Here is a 14547-nt window from a genome sequence, read left to right as displayed (position 1 = left end):
CTTCTCTATCTGATATTTTACATGGAAAATTGCTTATATTTTGATAGCTGCCTTTATTATTTACTATATGTAATGTAATTTTTCAGAAAAATAACTCATAAAACCCAACAATTACTAACACCTATTTGAAGTATTTACAGTAAAAAAATTTTTTTTGAGGAGATATGAAAGGAAATTTGAAGTTGGATCACTAATTGACTCCACTAAACTGAGGTAAGGTTCATTTAGTATCTCATTACAAAATGTCAATTAAGTAAATTTATATTTACTTTAAGAGAAAAACTTTTTTTACTATGAATAAAATTATTATTAAAATATCATTATTTATTATATCACAATGGATAAAATGTTTATGTATGGATATTATTAAATAACTATGAATAAAATGTTTATTCACTACAATATTTTTTATTATTAATACGTCATTCATTTATCATAATACAATTTGTAACTATATTTTTATCATTTAATAGTAAAATACTTTATATTTACAAAACAACTCTTTGCATTTACTTAAAACCACAAAGTTGGATGAAAAAAAAAAACATTTAAATGATTGATTAGATTATTGTTATCAGAATGTTATTGATTGTTATCTAAAAAAACAGTAGTTTTTTACTTGATTGAGAAACTTTATTTGCTTCAAAAATATACAGATCTAATCTGTAGTTTTTTAGTTTTTAAATTAAAACAATAGATTGAATATATTTACTTATAACTCAAGTTTTGTCAACTTTGAGATAAACCCTTGATTTTGGTATAAATTTCTAAAACTTTATTGATAATTTTCCTTAATTTTTTAAACTTAATTTTAAACTAATTTAATTTTTTTATCTTAATTTTAAATTAATTTTAACTTAATTTTAAATTAATTTTAACTTAATTTTTAACTACATTTTTTTAACTTAATTTTTTAAATAAAACAATAGCTTTTGAAAATTATGGTACTTTTTGTTAGCTATTTAAATGGTTAAATATCAGATTTTGAATTGTTAGGCATCTAAGGACACACAATTAATCCTTTTTGCCATAAAAAAAATTATGTATTTAACTCTGTTATTTATTCTTGTTCTTTAATAATCTCAGATATCTAAAGTCTCTGATGAAATTTTTTTTATCACTATTATTGTTTTCTTCATTCTAAAAATAAAAATGAGAAAGATATTCTCATCTGAAATACTCCATGCATAGAATAGCAAGCACACATTAAATAAATGTCACACATTAAATAAATCAAAAACACATTAAATAAGTCTAAATGATACATAACATCCCTGTGGCAGAATTTTTTCAGGCTTTCTATGATATACCTCTTTAATGCTAATATCTTTCTGCAAAATATTTAACAATAAAAAATATACAAACTTCAAAAAAAATTATAACTGTAACTTTGAAAAAAATTAAATTAATGAAATAAATAAATGAAAATTGGATCAAATAAAATTTTTTTTAAAATTGAATATTTGATTTTTTTATTCTAATATAATGGGCGATATTCTCGCATTTTGTAGAAAGATAACACACTAATTATTTCCTTTTTTGCATTTTATAATTCATCATCACATTAAAAAAATAATATCGTAAAATCTGTAGCAGTAACTGCTGATAAAAAAGATAAACAACAAAATCACGGGAATCGGACTCTTCAAAAAGGGGTTACTAAATGCATGTTTTCATTTCGAGATTTAGTTGTTGTGATAAATAATATCGGATTTTAAAAGCTATGTGGAAATCAGTAGTAATAACTGCATGAAAAATTGGAACATAAACTTCCACAGAAAAGAAAACAAAATTTTTTACTTCATTATTCATTATTTTTTATTATTCCCCAATGAGAATAGTAAAGTCACAAGCACTTTTTTCCCCACTCCGAAGTGTGAGGAAGGCATCTTTTGAATATAATTCTGAAAGAAAGATAAAATCTTTTGAAAATTTCTGCAGAAAAGAAAAGCAAAATTTTTCATTTCCCAAAGAAAAAATTCTGCTGCAAGAACTCAGTAACATTCTGCAACAGTGTTGCCACGATTCTGCCACAGGGCATATCATAATGCATAGAATTTAACAAAGAGCGAGTTTATTCAACTCTTAATTTAAACGATAAAAAATAAACAAAAACAACTGCTAGGTTAAATTTCCCTCTCGGAATTTTTAAATGAGTATCTGAAATATCAGTTTAAATGAGTTTCTAAAATAACTTTTAGCAAAGTATAATAAGAATGTAATTATTTAAATCAAGGGTGTAATAAGTTTAGTAGAAATAAATTATGTTATTTTAAATTATCAGTTGAGAGTTAGAATGTGAAAACAATTACATCATAAACTGTAAAACAATTTAATGAAAAAACTAATTAAAAAAAATTATAAAATTATTCATAAATTTAAAATTGTTCGGAGTTACAATGAGGTTATTTATAAATGAAATTGATGTATAATAACCTACGTTTGAATTGCATTCAGTCCAGCCATTTTCATTTTATAAATCCTATCATACCAAAAGTCGGATGGAACACGGAAATAGTGAATGGAACCAGAGACATATCTAAATGGTTTTCCATCTTTCAAAAAACAATTGTTTTCATAATCAACTGAAAAGGTTTGTTGTGCACTGACCTGGAGGAAAAATTTACAAACAAAATATAAGGTATTTTAAATAAATTTAATATATAGGTAGTATTGATAATTCAAGAAATCAATTTCAGAAATAAAACTCCTTGACTTTTCCAGGTTTTCCAAGAAAATTTCCAATTTCTATAAACTATGAAACTTGCATTTTCACAGAAAATATGCTAAATATAACATTTAGAAAGAGACAAAATTTTACTAGTCAAAGGCTTACCATGTAGGTTTAATAATACTCAAGTATGCAAATTATAGATAAAAACAATATTTTGCACATAAGTTGGAAAATTTAAAATTTCTATGAAACACATTTTATTAAGAGTCACATCAGTAATATATTGAACCATCTTATATATAATTTGTGATTAAAAACCAAAATTTACATACAAAGGTTAACTTTTAAAAACCTAGCATTATTAATCTACAAATATGGCTAGATATAATAAAAATTTTTGAAATATGAATCTTTTATGTAGGGTGACCTGGGGTAATTCCTGATCAAAAAATGCAAACACCTATTTTGCGAAAAAACTATTCAAGATAGAATTTTAATATTTTCTGGAAGTTTGAGGCTATATGAGATGAGTCCTATGCTACCTTCTTTTGTTTGAAAATCTAATTAGAATTTAAAGGATTTTAAATTTTTAGTGATCAGGTCTCTTGATCAATTCTGGGGTAAATTCTGATCATTTCTGGGGTAATTACTGATCACCAGTTTTTATAGTAAATGGGCTGTTTAAAAACAACTATACAATGGTAATTAACAAATAGGACATTAAGATCAAACAAATAAACCAAAAAGTTATGTTTAAGCAGCTAATAAAACTGTTTATTTAAAATCAGGAATAAAGATTAACACTTCAGCTCTGGCAGCAGCTCTCACACTGAAATTTTCATTTTCAATCATTAAAAGAAATTCACTATTTTTGCTTTCTAGAAGCTTAGTATCCTTTTTAAGCTTATAATTTCTCACCATATTTATATTAGGTTAATTTATCAACTTAAAAATTATTCTAACAATGTACACACATAAATTTAAGACAGAAGCAAGGTAAGACAAGCTAGAAATGGTGCATATCAGAACACATTTTTCTTGTATACAGTTAAAAACAAATTTTGTGATTATAGTTAAAATATATTTTATAGTTGTTCCACTTAATAAATATGAACTGTTATATAAGAAAAGACAATTGACTATTTATTAGCTATTTTTTATACTATTTATAAGAAGANAAACTACAAATATGGCTACATATAAAAAAAAATTGAAATATGAATCTTTTATGTAAAGAGTATTTTTCAATAAAGATAAATTGTAAAGAAGAAAATATCTTTTAATTGAAATTATTAAGGAGTTACAATAATTCTAAAAAAAAGAGAGAAAAAAAATTAACAATCAGCAGAATTTTTACAAGGAATAATAAAAATAGATGTTAGACTTAAGCACTTTGAACAGCATTAGCTGCGTAAATTTACAGTCAATAATGAAATTGGTCGTATTCCAGATTTGTTGCAAGATTTTTCTCATTTTGGTATAAAATTAAATTATTCCGACTTTTTATACCAAATTCTCTGACGATTCCAGGTTTTCTTGGCGCCGTGGAAAGTCTGTAATTATTTGCCTGGTATGCACGGAAATATATTTTAAAAAATATCATAGTTTAATTTTAACAATAAAATATACTATATGCAATAAATTCACATAAGGTTATAGAATATGTATAAAAAGGTTCAATGCACTTAAATAAAAGATATATATTTTTGATTATGTTTGAATTAAAAAAAAGTAAACACACATAAATTGAATAATAGTTGATTATCAAATTAAGAAACAAAATTGTGAGTGAAATATTAATTCTTAAGACATCATAATACTAGCACACAGAATAAAGAGAATATTGCTAGAACAAAACTTAAAATGAATTAGTTTGTCTTATATATTTATTGAATTTTTTTGTATGTTTTTTTTCTCCCAAATATAGACTTTTCCTATAACCATCTTGGATTTCAGGGTAAATTTTTGATTTGCATTTTTTTTAATTCGTTTTATTTTTCTTTTTGTAATTAATAAGTTCTTTACAACAGAGTGTCTTTACAAAACTATGCTTTTTAAAATAAACAGAAAATAAAAGGGCAGTTTTTTAAATAAGATTAGGAGATATTGTGCTATATAATTTTTAGAACTTCCATGAAGTTTATTTTTCAAAAATGTAAAGTAATAAATTATGCAATTTTTGATTTTCAGAAAATAATTTAAAACTACACATTTCTCTTCCTTTAGATTTTAAAATTTCGTTTCATTACAGTCTTAATTGATAAAAACCATTTTGAATGATGCTAAAAATTATTAACATAAATTATAAATAAACAAATATATTTATTAAAATTTTAAAACAGGCTAATTTATTGGTAATACTAGACTACCTTCTGCAAAATACTGACTTCAAAATCATATTGGCATAATTTTATCAAAAAAAAAAAAAAAATATTAGAAAAATTAAAATGCCACTGTCAAATTGTGATTAATAAAAGAGATTAAAATCATATTTAGAATTTTTTTCCAGAATCCATTCCTTCGACAGTCAAGTTTAGTCGGAAGAAAAAATTTTTCTTAACATCTTCAGAAGACTACTTTTTTTTTTTTTAAATTTTGTGGATCTATTAGTGCATATCAGATATTTCCCAGCTAATGCTTGAGGTGACGGAACCAAGTCAGACTTCTATCGTTTGGTGCTCCAGTAATTTCTTTTTGAGAACAGAATCTGCCAGCTTTTCAACATTTATGATTATGTTACTGACATTCTAGTAAATACTAGATTTTCTTAGAGTGACAGATTTCCTAGACCTAATTTAGCGTTGCTAAACAACAACAACAAACACGAAAGAAGATGAAACATGAATTTTGTTCAATATGAAACACGCAAAGTTATAAATAAATACTAAAAAATTTGATAAATTCGAAGTATTGTATCGCATAGACCTGTAAAAATATTTGCATAAGCCATAAGAAAAGTTTAACATTATAATTATTTAATGTTTTTCGAAATTGATAAATTCCTTACACACAATAGCTATAAAACCTGCCAAGATACATACCGTGAAAACGTAAAATGTTATAAGAGTAAAACAGAGTAAAAGTCTATTCATTTTTATTTTCATCGAATAAAGATATCCTAGAAAAAAATTTTAGTCAAAATCTACTCCCTCTGAAAGATAACTTATATGAATACATATAAAGAGTTAAAATCTAAGTTATCAAATCAAAAACAACTTTAAATATAGATAACAAATAATAAGTCAGTAAAAAGATAAATATAATCAACTATCCTGTCAAGCAAATCCATGGTTACATGTTTATTTGTTTATTGTAACGTTTCCGGCGGTCTATTTTTATGCTTCTAAAGCTTATTTTGGAAATTACACTGATGTTTAGGAGTACAGAGTTAGGTAGTCGAAATCTACAATATATAAATAAATAAAGCGAAGCATGGGCTGCGATAAAACATTTAAAATCTAAAATTTTCAGTTCAAGATTTATCATAATTTATTTTTTAATTAAACCAACTGAGTCATGAGTATTTCTGCTCCTCGAGCTTTTACAAGTTTTCGAAAGAAAGGTGCTGATATTAGGAGCATTCCAGGCACTAGAGTTTCAACTCACAATGCACAACTTCTTACATCTACAGGTCTTTCTACATTAGATTTCTTTATAGGTAATTTATGTAGCAATTTTACTTTTGTACCAAGATAGTTTTCAATTTAATGGGTGTAATTTTCATAAATGAATTAAAATCTTATTTCCTTAAAAATCACTGATTTCGCTAGACTTGGGAAATTCTGGTTCCTTTTTTACGAAAAGTGGGTTTGATTTAAAATAATGCAAATCAGCCAATTAGACGTATAACGCATAAAAAGTGATTATTTTCTGATTAAGAAATTAATGCAATTATACATTGATACAGTAATAATTAACAAAAAATTTAATCTTAATTAAAATTTTGAAATCTCCGCAATATCATATTATATTAATTAGGTGTTAAAAATTTTTAACATGAGCAAATAACATTATTTATACTCTCTAAATCTTCTGAAGTTACTAAATAGCTATGTAACCAAATCCAGAATAGGGAATTATTATGTTTTTCCTGAAAAAGAGGACATTGTCATAGTAGAAAAAAACAATGTTGTAAAAGTTTTAGAAGAACCACTTCGTAATAACCGTGAACAATACTACTTTAAAATATGAATATTATATTGTTTAACATCATATGTGATAGATTACATTTTTGCTTTAATGTATTTACTAATAAATATATTCTTTAAAAATCATTTTGCATTATGACCCATTTTACCCCATGGGTGACCCATTTTACCCCAAAATGGAGTAAAATGTGTCAACCCTTTTCAAGCCAAGTTTAATTAACTTATAATTAAAAAATAAATGTTAAAATTACATAAAAATGACCTGATGGAATCAGTGTTTTCATCATAGAAAAAAAATGGGTGAGAATTTCTCACCCTTTCTCAAAAACAGGGTGAGATTTCAGAAAGTTAAGTAAGATTTCTAAAAACTGAAAAAATACAAAAAGACTTGAAAAAAATTTTTTCTTTTATTATAATACATTTTTAACGTCTTCTATTTTTTAAAGCATTGAATATTCTTGCTGCATCATCATAGAAGATTTTGCCTTACTAGGTATTTGTCCATCTTACATTAGTGCATAAAAAATTTGAACGTCTTACATGAAAAAAACCTTACCTGCGGTAAACACGTGGTTGCAGAGAAATGTGTTCTGAAAGGGGTTCCGTGGTTCGGAGGGGTTGTGTTCTGTTGTTCGAAAAAGTTCTGAACAATACTGGTAAATAGGGAAGCTACAGATAACGGGACAAATGTTGAAAATAATGAAAGATCCAGGAAGAAAAGTGAAATGGATTTTATTCTAATTGGCGTAATTCGAATCTATTAAAAAATTCTAATTGCTATTAAAAAAAAAAAAAACAGGGAAGTTTTATGATTTTTTTCCAAAATGCGAGAAATTCGCGCATTTTGAAATTGATTTATAGAATGCGCGAATTTCTCGCGGTAATCATTTTTTAATGCGAGAAAAGAAAAAAATATGCGAGATTCTCGCGCTGTAGTGAAAACACTGTGGAATGTAATGTCAAGTTGCTATTAAAAAAAAAAAACAGGGAAGTTTTATGATTTTATTGCTACAAGACTTAGAATGCAAAAATAGCTAAAAAGTGACCCATTTTACCCCACCTGACCCTACTATGTTTAATTAAATTAATTATCAAAATGTACAGAAAAGAAGGGGAAAGGAGGTCTTCATTATGATCTTTACTAGGAAGTGGTTAACTTTCTCACTGTACACCATTATGGGTATTAATCCTCAGTTTATATTAAAAATTTGAAATAAAATTATTGGGTGTTGTAGATCAATAATTGATGTAAAATTGTTACTGTAAGGAAATAGTTTAAAAACATATTACTGATCAAAAATAAAAATCTTATCAAGCAGCAAATTCTTGTGAAACTTTAATTATAATATGTGACTACTTAAAAATCAGGTAACTATTTTGGTACTACTCTGTTTTGGTAGCTGCAAAAACCTATTATCACAGTATCTGCAAAATTTATTAAAGGCATGTTAAAAAAGATTAACTTGTATTTATCTTTAATTTGAATGATTATATGTGCATGAATAACATGATATTAGATATGATAAAAAAAAACTAATGACTCTTTTCTCTTTGTAAATTTCCATATCAAATCAAGATTACTCTATTAGGCAAAATTGAAATCAGCTGCTGCTTATTTTCTGAGAATATTTTTCTTTCCATTTCTCACCTGCCACTGCAATTTTGGCCGAAACTCTGTTACTATTTTGGAATAAGTACTGATATAGAATCCCCAATATTAGTGCATGCCTCTATTTTTGTAAAATTTATATAACTTTTGATAAATTTTTTCTTGTATTGTTAAAATATTTACGAAAATATACTATTAGACAATAATTGTTACATAATTTTTGTTTAACTTTATAGGTGGAGGATTACCAGTTGGTACAATATGTTTAATAGGTCAGTTATATGTTATTTTCTTTTATTAGGACCTAGCTTTGACTAAAAATTATTGATATTAATAAATTATGATATTGTAATTAATTAAATTAGTATTTATGACATTAGCTACTATGATAAAGGTACATTGTTGTTTTCATATCATCACGCTAGATATTATTCATGCTAGCTTTTAAAGTTATGTTATAAAGATAATAGCCATATCTATAAAAAATAGTATGACAAATTATAAAAGTTTTTCTCATGTCCTTGTGTATATTTATCTTATCTTATTTTTATTAAGTATGTGGCTAATTAATTTTTGTAGAGGAGGATAAACATGATATTGCTTCAAAAACTATCATGAAGTACTTCTTATCAGAAGCAGTCATCCAAAATCACAAAGTATTTTTATCTAGTGGTGGCAGAACAACATCAGAAAAGTTACTAAAAGTAATTATATATTTTATGTTATTCATAAGTAAAAAAGTTTTTGTAGTGTTTATTTAAATGAAATAAAGAAATTGTACTATTAGCCAAGAAGTTTATCACTCTATAAAATGTATCCTGCTAGTTTTTCATATTGCTTGTTTACTATCTATCTATTTGTTTGATCCTTTTAGTTTAATAAACAACTATTAAATTCATTTTCATAATGTGTCATAAACAATTTTTTTTTATTTTTCTGATTATTTTTCTTTCTTTCTCTCTTTTTTATATACAGTTATTATTATTTTTTTTAATAAAATTATCTGACTATTGTTTCTATTCAACTTTTACCCATTTCAGTGTTTTGTGTTAGTCTTTTCATTTAAAACAATACTGCAAAAAAAAAAAATGTCTGTTTATTTCTTTTGATTTGATACAATTAAATTAAATTACTGGCATGTATTGAACTACAGCATAACCAAGTTTGTTTGTTTTTAATTATTTGTTATGAAATAATTTAATAATGATCATTTATAACTTAAACTTATATTTCTTTAAATTAATCTAATACTTTTATTATATATTTTTGGAATTATTCCTTTCCTTGGCAGGGTAAGGAAATTGCTATAGTGCTATTTACATCTATACTAATCTAATTGTGGTAATAAATATAAATATTTCTAGTTTTGTGTTAATAATGACATAATATGCTTATATACATACTTCGGCTATAGGTTTTTAATGGTCACCCAAAATGAAGTAATACTAATTTTTTTTAACTAATAATTAAAATTTTTAAATTTAAAAATAAATCAAATATCTATGCAATATTGCTTATGGCTATATCCCGTATAAAAATTATCTGTAGTTAGCTAATTTATAGGTAAAAGTTTATAGGTATTTATTTAAAACAAATAAATGGTAAAATTTAAAATCACTAAAAAATTCACTAATATATCTGCCCAAAACTGGAAGATACAGATAACTCTGGGGCAGAATATCATGTGAATTTCAACTAGACAGCATAAGAAAAATCATACTAAAATGAACAAATGACATTAGAAATTAAAGTTAAATAATTGTCAGTTACTAAATAAACAGAAGTGAACTTTACATGAAAACAGGTGGTTAAGCAACCTTTTCCTGAAAAAATAAAATAAAAATTCAGTGTTTTTAAGGGATGGCAACTTATTTCGATGAAAAGGGCATTGGGGGTGCATTTATAGGGATCAATGGTCACACCGGGCGGGGCACCCTTCTAAAAATGCTTAGGTAGAATACTGTGAAAAGTTTGGGGGAAATTTTGTCTACTTAAACCTGCTGGTGTGCTANAGTTTTTTCCATAATTGAATAAAACTGTGTTTATTTAATACAATTGTTTTTTTTTCCAACAAAAAAAAAAATCAGATATTTGTTGTAATTTTTCTTGACTTATAATCATTTGATTGTAAATGTTTCTCTTTTTAGGAATTACCAGCTGCTAAAACTATTGAAGTGAAACATCAAAGCAATGATAAAAAATTTGCTCCTGATGAAGTGATGAAAATTGCAATTCAATATCAAAACCAACCTCCTGTCCAAGATGTAAATTTTAAACTTATTTTAATTAAAAATTATCTTAAATTACCATCTTGTTTTATTTGATCTGTTAGAAAATCAAAATTTTACATAACAGCAGGTAATTGTAAAAGTTCAGGCCCAATTTGAGATCAAATGAAATTCGTAAATTTTCATAAAATAAATATTCCTCAATGTGTGTATTCTTCCTTATTTTAAGAGGCCTCTCCTTGAAGTAAAACTGAAGCGTTCATGGGTTTTAGCTTTGCAAAAAATGGTGTGAAGAGGTCACTAATATCTTTTCAAAGTATTTTCAGTGGCCGAATGATCTGTGAGTCAAAAATTCCGAACTCTGGGAGGGAACATGAATTTTAAGGTGGAAAGATTAGCACCAGTTTTCTGAACAATGACCTTTGCAAAAGAAATTGTTTTTTGCATAAACTACCCATTTTCTTTCTTTCTATGATTTCGGATTTTGCTTTGAATGAAACTACCATCTCCTTGAATGCGACTTTCAATTGTTGCTAGTATATGTATTTTTATCTCACTTTTTGAAAAACCTCTAGTTCTAAACCTCACCCACATTTACCTCACTTTTTTAAAAAAAGGTCATTTTCTGGCTTGACTGTTTTTTGATTTTGGCACCTTCTTAAAATTTGCATTTTTTAAGTACAGAATGAGGCAAAAACAAATTTTAAAATTAAATGATACACATCAAATGAATATGGATTAGAATATATGAATGTTTCATTATTAAATCTGATTTATTTTATGTTTTAATTTCTAAGTAATTTTTGGCTTCTAACAGTAAATATACGAACAAATTTTTTTAAAAATAATAATTGGTGGCACCTTTAAAGAAAATGATTTTTAAAACTAAAAAAACATTGAATATTAAATTATTTATTTCAAAATTATTTATTCATATTATTATCAATTTATAAGGCTAATCGATTTAGCAATTTAAGCATTCAAGTATTAAATACATTTATCCCCAGAAATATATAAATTATAATTTTAACTCAATAGTAATTTATATAGATTTAGAATTACATTTTGAAAAATATTTTAGATATAATATAATAATTTAACAAAAAATAAATAACATATTTTTTACTGTTAATTTGCTGGGGGAGAAAATAAGATTCTTTCAATATTTTTAGATACAAAGTAATGAAAGTTAAAAGTGTCTTTTGTAGCATAAGTTTTTGAGTTTTTTCTGGTAAGAATGAAAATAAAAGATTTTAGTTCAAATCAAAAACTTAAAAAAAATTGAAAAACGATAAGTAATAATTAAAATTATTTTATTATTAGAAATTGAAACCAAAGCAAATTTCTGTATAAAACCATTAATAATGAATTTCCAAAAATTCTGAATAAAATATCAGTAATTAAAAATTCAAGCAGTATTTATCCATTTTCATTAGTTTTGTAATGCAGAATGTATAAAACATAATTCAATATTTACTAAAGTTATTAATTATTTACTCCATTATTTTCAAAATTGTGTGTAGAATGGTTGCAAAACAGATCAGGAATGAATGATCATAAAACAATTCTAATTACTCTTTTTAAATATTAGCTATAAATTTTATTACAATTACTTGATAAAATATTAAATTCATTTGCTATTTTCAATATGTTTAGGAAAGGATACAATTGGGATGTTTATAAGGATACAATATTTAATTAATTGTAGCATACAAATGAAAGTTTTTTTGTTGTATAAATTTACGATGCTCTACCCCATCCTTGCTTCGCTTACTAACCCTTATGATTGTTTTTCATTAATCTTTGTTTTCTGTCTAGCCAAAAATGTGTTACTAGGGAAGAGGATACAGAAAACTATTTGATTATTTTCATATACATTTTTTTTTTTAAAAATAAGCTTTAAATGTTTTGATATTGTAATGAAAAAGAAAAAAATTAAGGCAAGGCATGTTCATAATTTGAATGAATAAAAAATATTTTTATTGAAAGGTGTAGCTTCCATGTATATTTTTTAACTTTAAATAGGCAAGACTGTGCACAAGTGGGAAATGTAATAAAATGTTGCATAGTATGGTATCATTATGTGATTACAGGAGTATATAATAAATGACATATTCATTTTAAAGCTTTTCATTAAATAGATTCAATGAATAAACTGATTTAATATAATTAATACGCTAAACTGGTAAATGGGGGTTCAATTTCATGTAATTTTAAAAAAATGTATCCATGTGAAATTTGAAAAACGATAGGAAAATTAAAAAAAATAAGTAAATAAATAAAGGAATGAAAAAGTCTCCCAGCAGTAGTACCCAACCTTGCTTTTAAAACCCATCTCATTAGCAATTTGTAAAAACAAAATTAATACTTCCATCTTCTCCTCAACCACAAGAGAAAACCTTAATGATATTAACCCCAAGCTTTGCAAATGAAACTAATTGCATCTACCTCTTGAAAAGAATGATCTCCAGAATTAGAACTTGCTCTTCTATTCGAAAGGAAAGAGGCACAGGCAGAAACAAGGTATATATATATTCTTTGCAAAAGTTTTTGCATCTTTTCAATTTTCTTGTCCAATAACACATTTGCAATTGACGAAAATAATTATAAATTTTTCTTTTGGAAATTTTAAACATTTAGCTCAGTTATGTTTACTCGAAAATGAGGAATTGCCAAATCAATTTTGATGAAAAATAGATTTCTAGATGTAACTAGATTTTTGATATTTCATTGATATATTTGACTCCATTAATAATTTGAAACCTATAGTAAAGAAAAAAAGTGAGCTCGCAGGGCAGTAGAATAAATTATAAAGTTTCAGATACTGAAATAATTTTTTCAAAATATCTGCAAACTAATTATAGGCCGAGAAATCTCCCATAAAAAAGTATTAGCTGCCGTCATGAGGAGGGGAAGGGAGATGTACAGTGTTCTCTTGAAAAAGTAATATTTTTTTAAAATCATAAACATATGTAAACTGTAATTTTGAACAATGTTTTTTTAGGCTTATTTAAAGGTTAGCTATCACAACCAAGGCTTTGATTTATCTAAAAGAATGTCGGAAGACCTGCTGCATCAATGTTCCTTATCAGTTTGGGATCCAACAGAAAATTGTGAATCAGAAAAAATACCATATTTTCTTTCAAATCCATATTCGCAATTGCTAGAGACTATTAAGAGTTATATTGTGACCAGTGGCCTTAAAGTTCCATCAAAGACATGCCAAACTGTGATGAAAATTGGAATTTGTTCTCTTGGTTCTCCTCTGTGGTATAAAGATGATGAAAAATGCCAAGAAACTCAAATATTGCGTTTTTTATATCTACTCAAAGCACTTATAAGAACTTCCTATGCAGTAGCATTAATAACCATTCCTTTTTATCTCACACAAGTAAGTTATAATTTAGTAAAATATTTAATTTAAAGCTGTTTTTAGTTTCTATTGTGAGAATTTCACTCTTATTTCTATAATTGAATATTGATCTGAAATGTTATAAATTATTTTATTTTACAATTAGTTATAACTATGAATTAATGTAAACATTGTATAGAAAATGATTTGCAATGTACTTTCCAAGAGTTCAGTAAAAAATTATTTTTGTGTTTTAAATGATTTTAAAAATTAGTTGTGTATTAGGTCCGTATAATGTAGGGGTCCTATGGCCCGCGACCCAAAAGTGTCGCACAAAGTCTTTTAATTTAGCCCTGAAATGTTTTAAATATTAACAAAAGTATAACAGACAAAAAAAAATTACAGGATTTTCTTTCATCTATGCCGTATAGCAGTAAGCTACTGATCTAGTTCACAGTATTTCTCAAATTAGCAGAATATGACCATTTTGTTATGAAAATTCTGTTTATGCAATGGTTTTAATGTTAGCAGCAAAA

The 14547-nt window shown here is 25.6% G+C and overlaps 2 protein-coding genes across 5 annotated transcripts in view; one reads left to right on the top strand and one right to left on the bottom strand.

Annotated features, from left to right (window-relative positions):
- LOC107445031 (beta-galactosidase) overlaps positions 1-5983 on the bottom strand; it is a 33661-nt gene extending 27678 nt beyond the window's left edge. Inside the window, exons 1-2 of the mRNA XM_071185396.1 lie at positions 5716-5983; positions 2441-2610 (exon numbers count right to left, since the gene is read on the bottom strand). Of these exons, the coding sequence (XP_071041497.1) occupies positions 2441-2610; positions 5716-5778 (233 nt within the window). The 5' untranslated portion in view covers positions 5779-5983. The remainder of the gene's footprint in view (positions 1-2440; positions 2611-5715) is intronic.
- The window catches only part of LOC107445049 (Elongator complex protein 4), a 30226-nt gene that overhangs the window by 3925 nt on the left and 11754 nt on the right, over positions 1-14547 (top strand). For 3 of the 4 annotated variants that reach the window (XM_043047235.1, XM_043047237.2, XM_043047236.2), the window contains exons 1-5: positions 6040-6332; positions 8668-8703; positions 9011-9135; positions 10579-10695; positions 13664-14050. In XM_043047235.1, coding sequence (XP_042903169.1) covers positions 6191-6332; positions 8668-8703; positions 9011-9135; positions 10579-10695; positions 13664-14050 — 807 coding nt within the window. In that variant the 5' untranslated portion in view covers positions 6040-6190. Of the gene's footprint in view, positions 1-6039; positions 6333-8667; positions 8704-9010; positions 9136-10578; positions 10696-13663; positions 14051-14547 lie in introns of those variants that run through there. The other variant, XM_071185397.1, reaches the window with a different exon arrangement.

The sequence above is a fragment of the Parasteatoda tepidariorum genome, chromosome 9 (assembly GCF_043381705.1).
Source record: "Parasteatoda tepidariorum isolate YZ-2023 chromosome 9, CAS_Ptep_4.0, whole genome shotgun sequence".
Classification (NCBI taxonomy): Eukaryota; Metazoa; Arthropoda; class Arachnida; order Araneae; family Theridiidae; genus Parasteatoda; species Parasteatoda tepidariorum.
The sequence above is the reverse complement of the archived record's forward strand: the minus strand, read 5'-3'. Positions and strand labels throughout refer to the sequence as shown.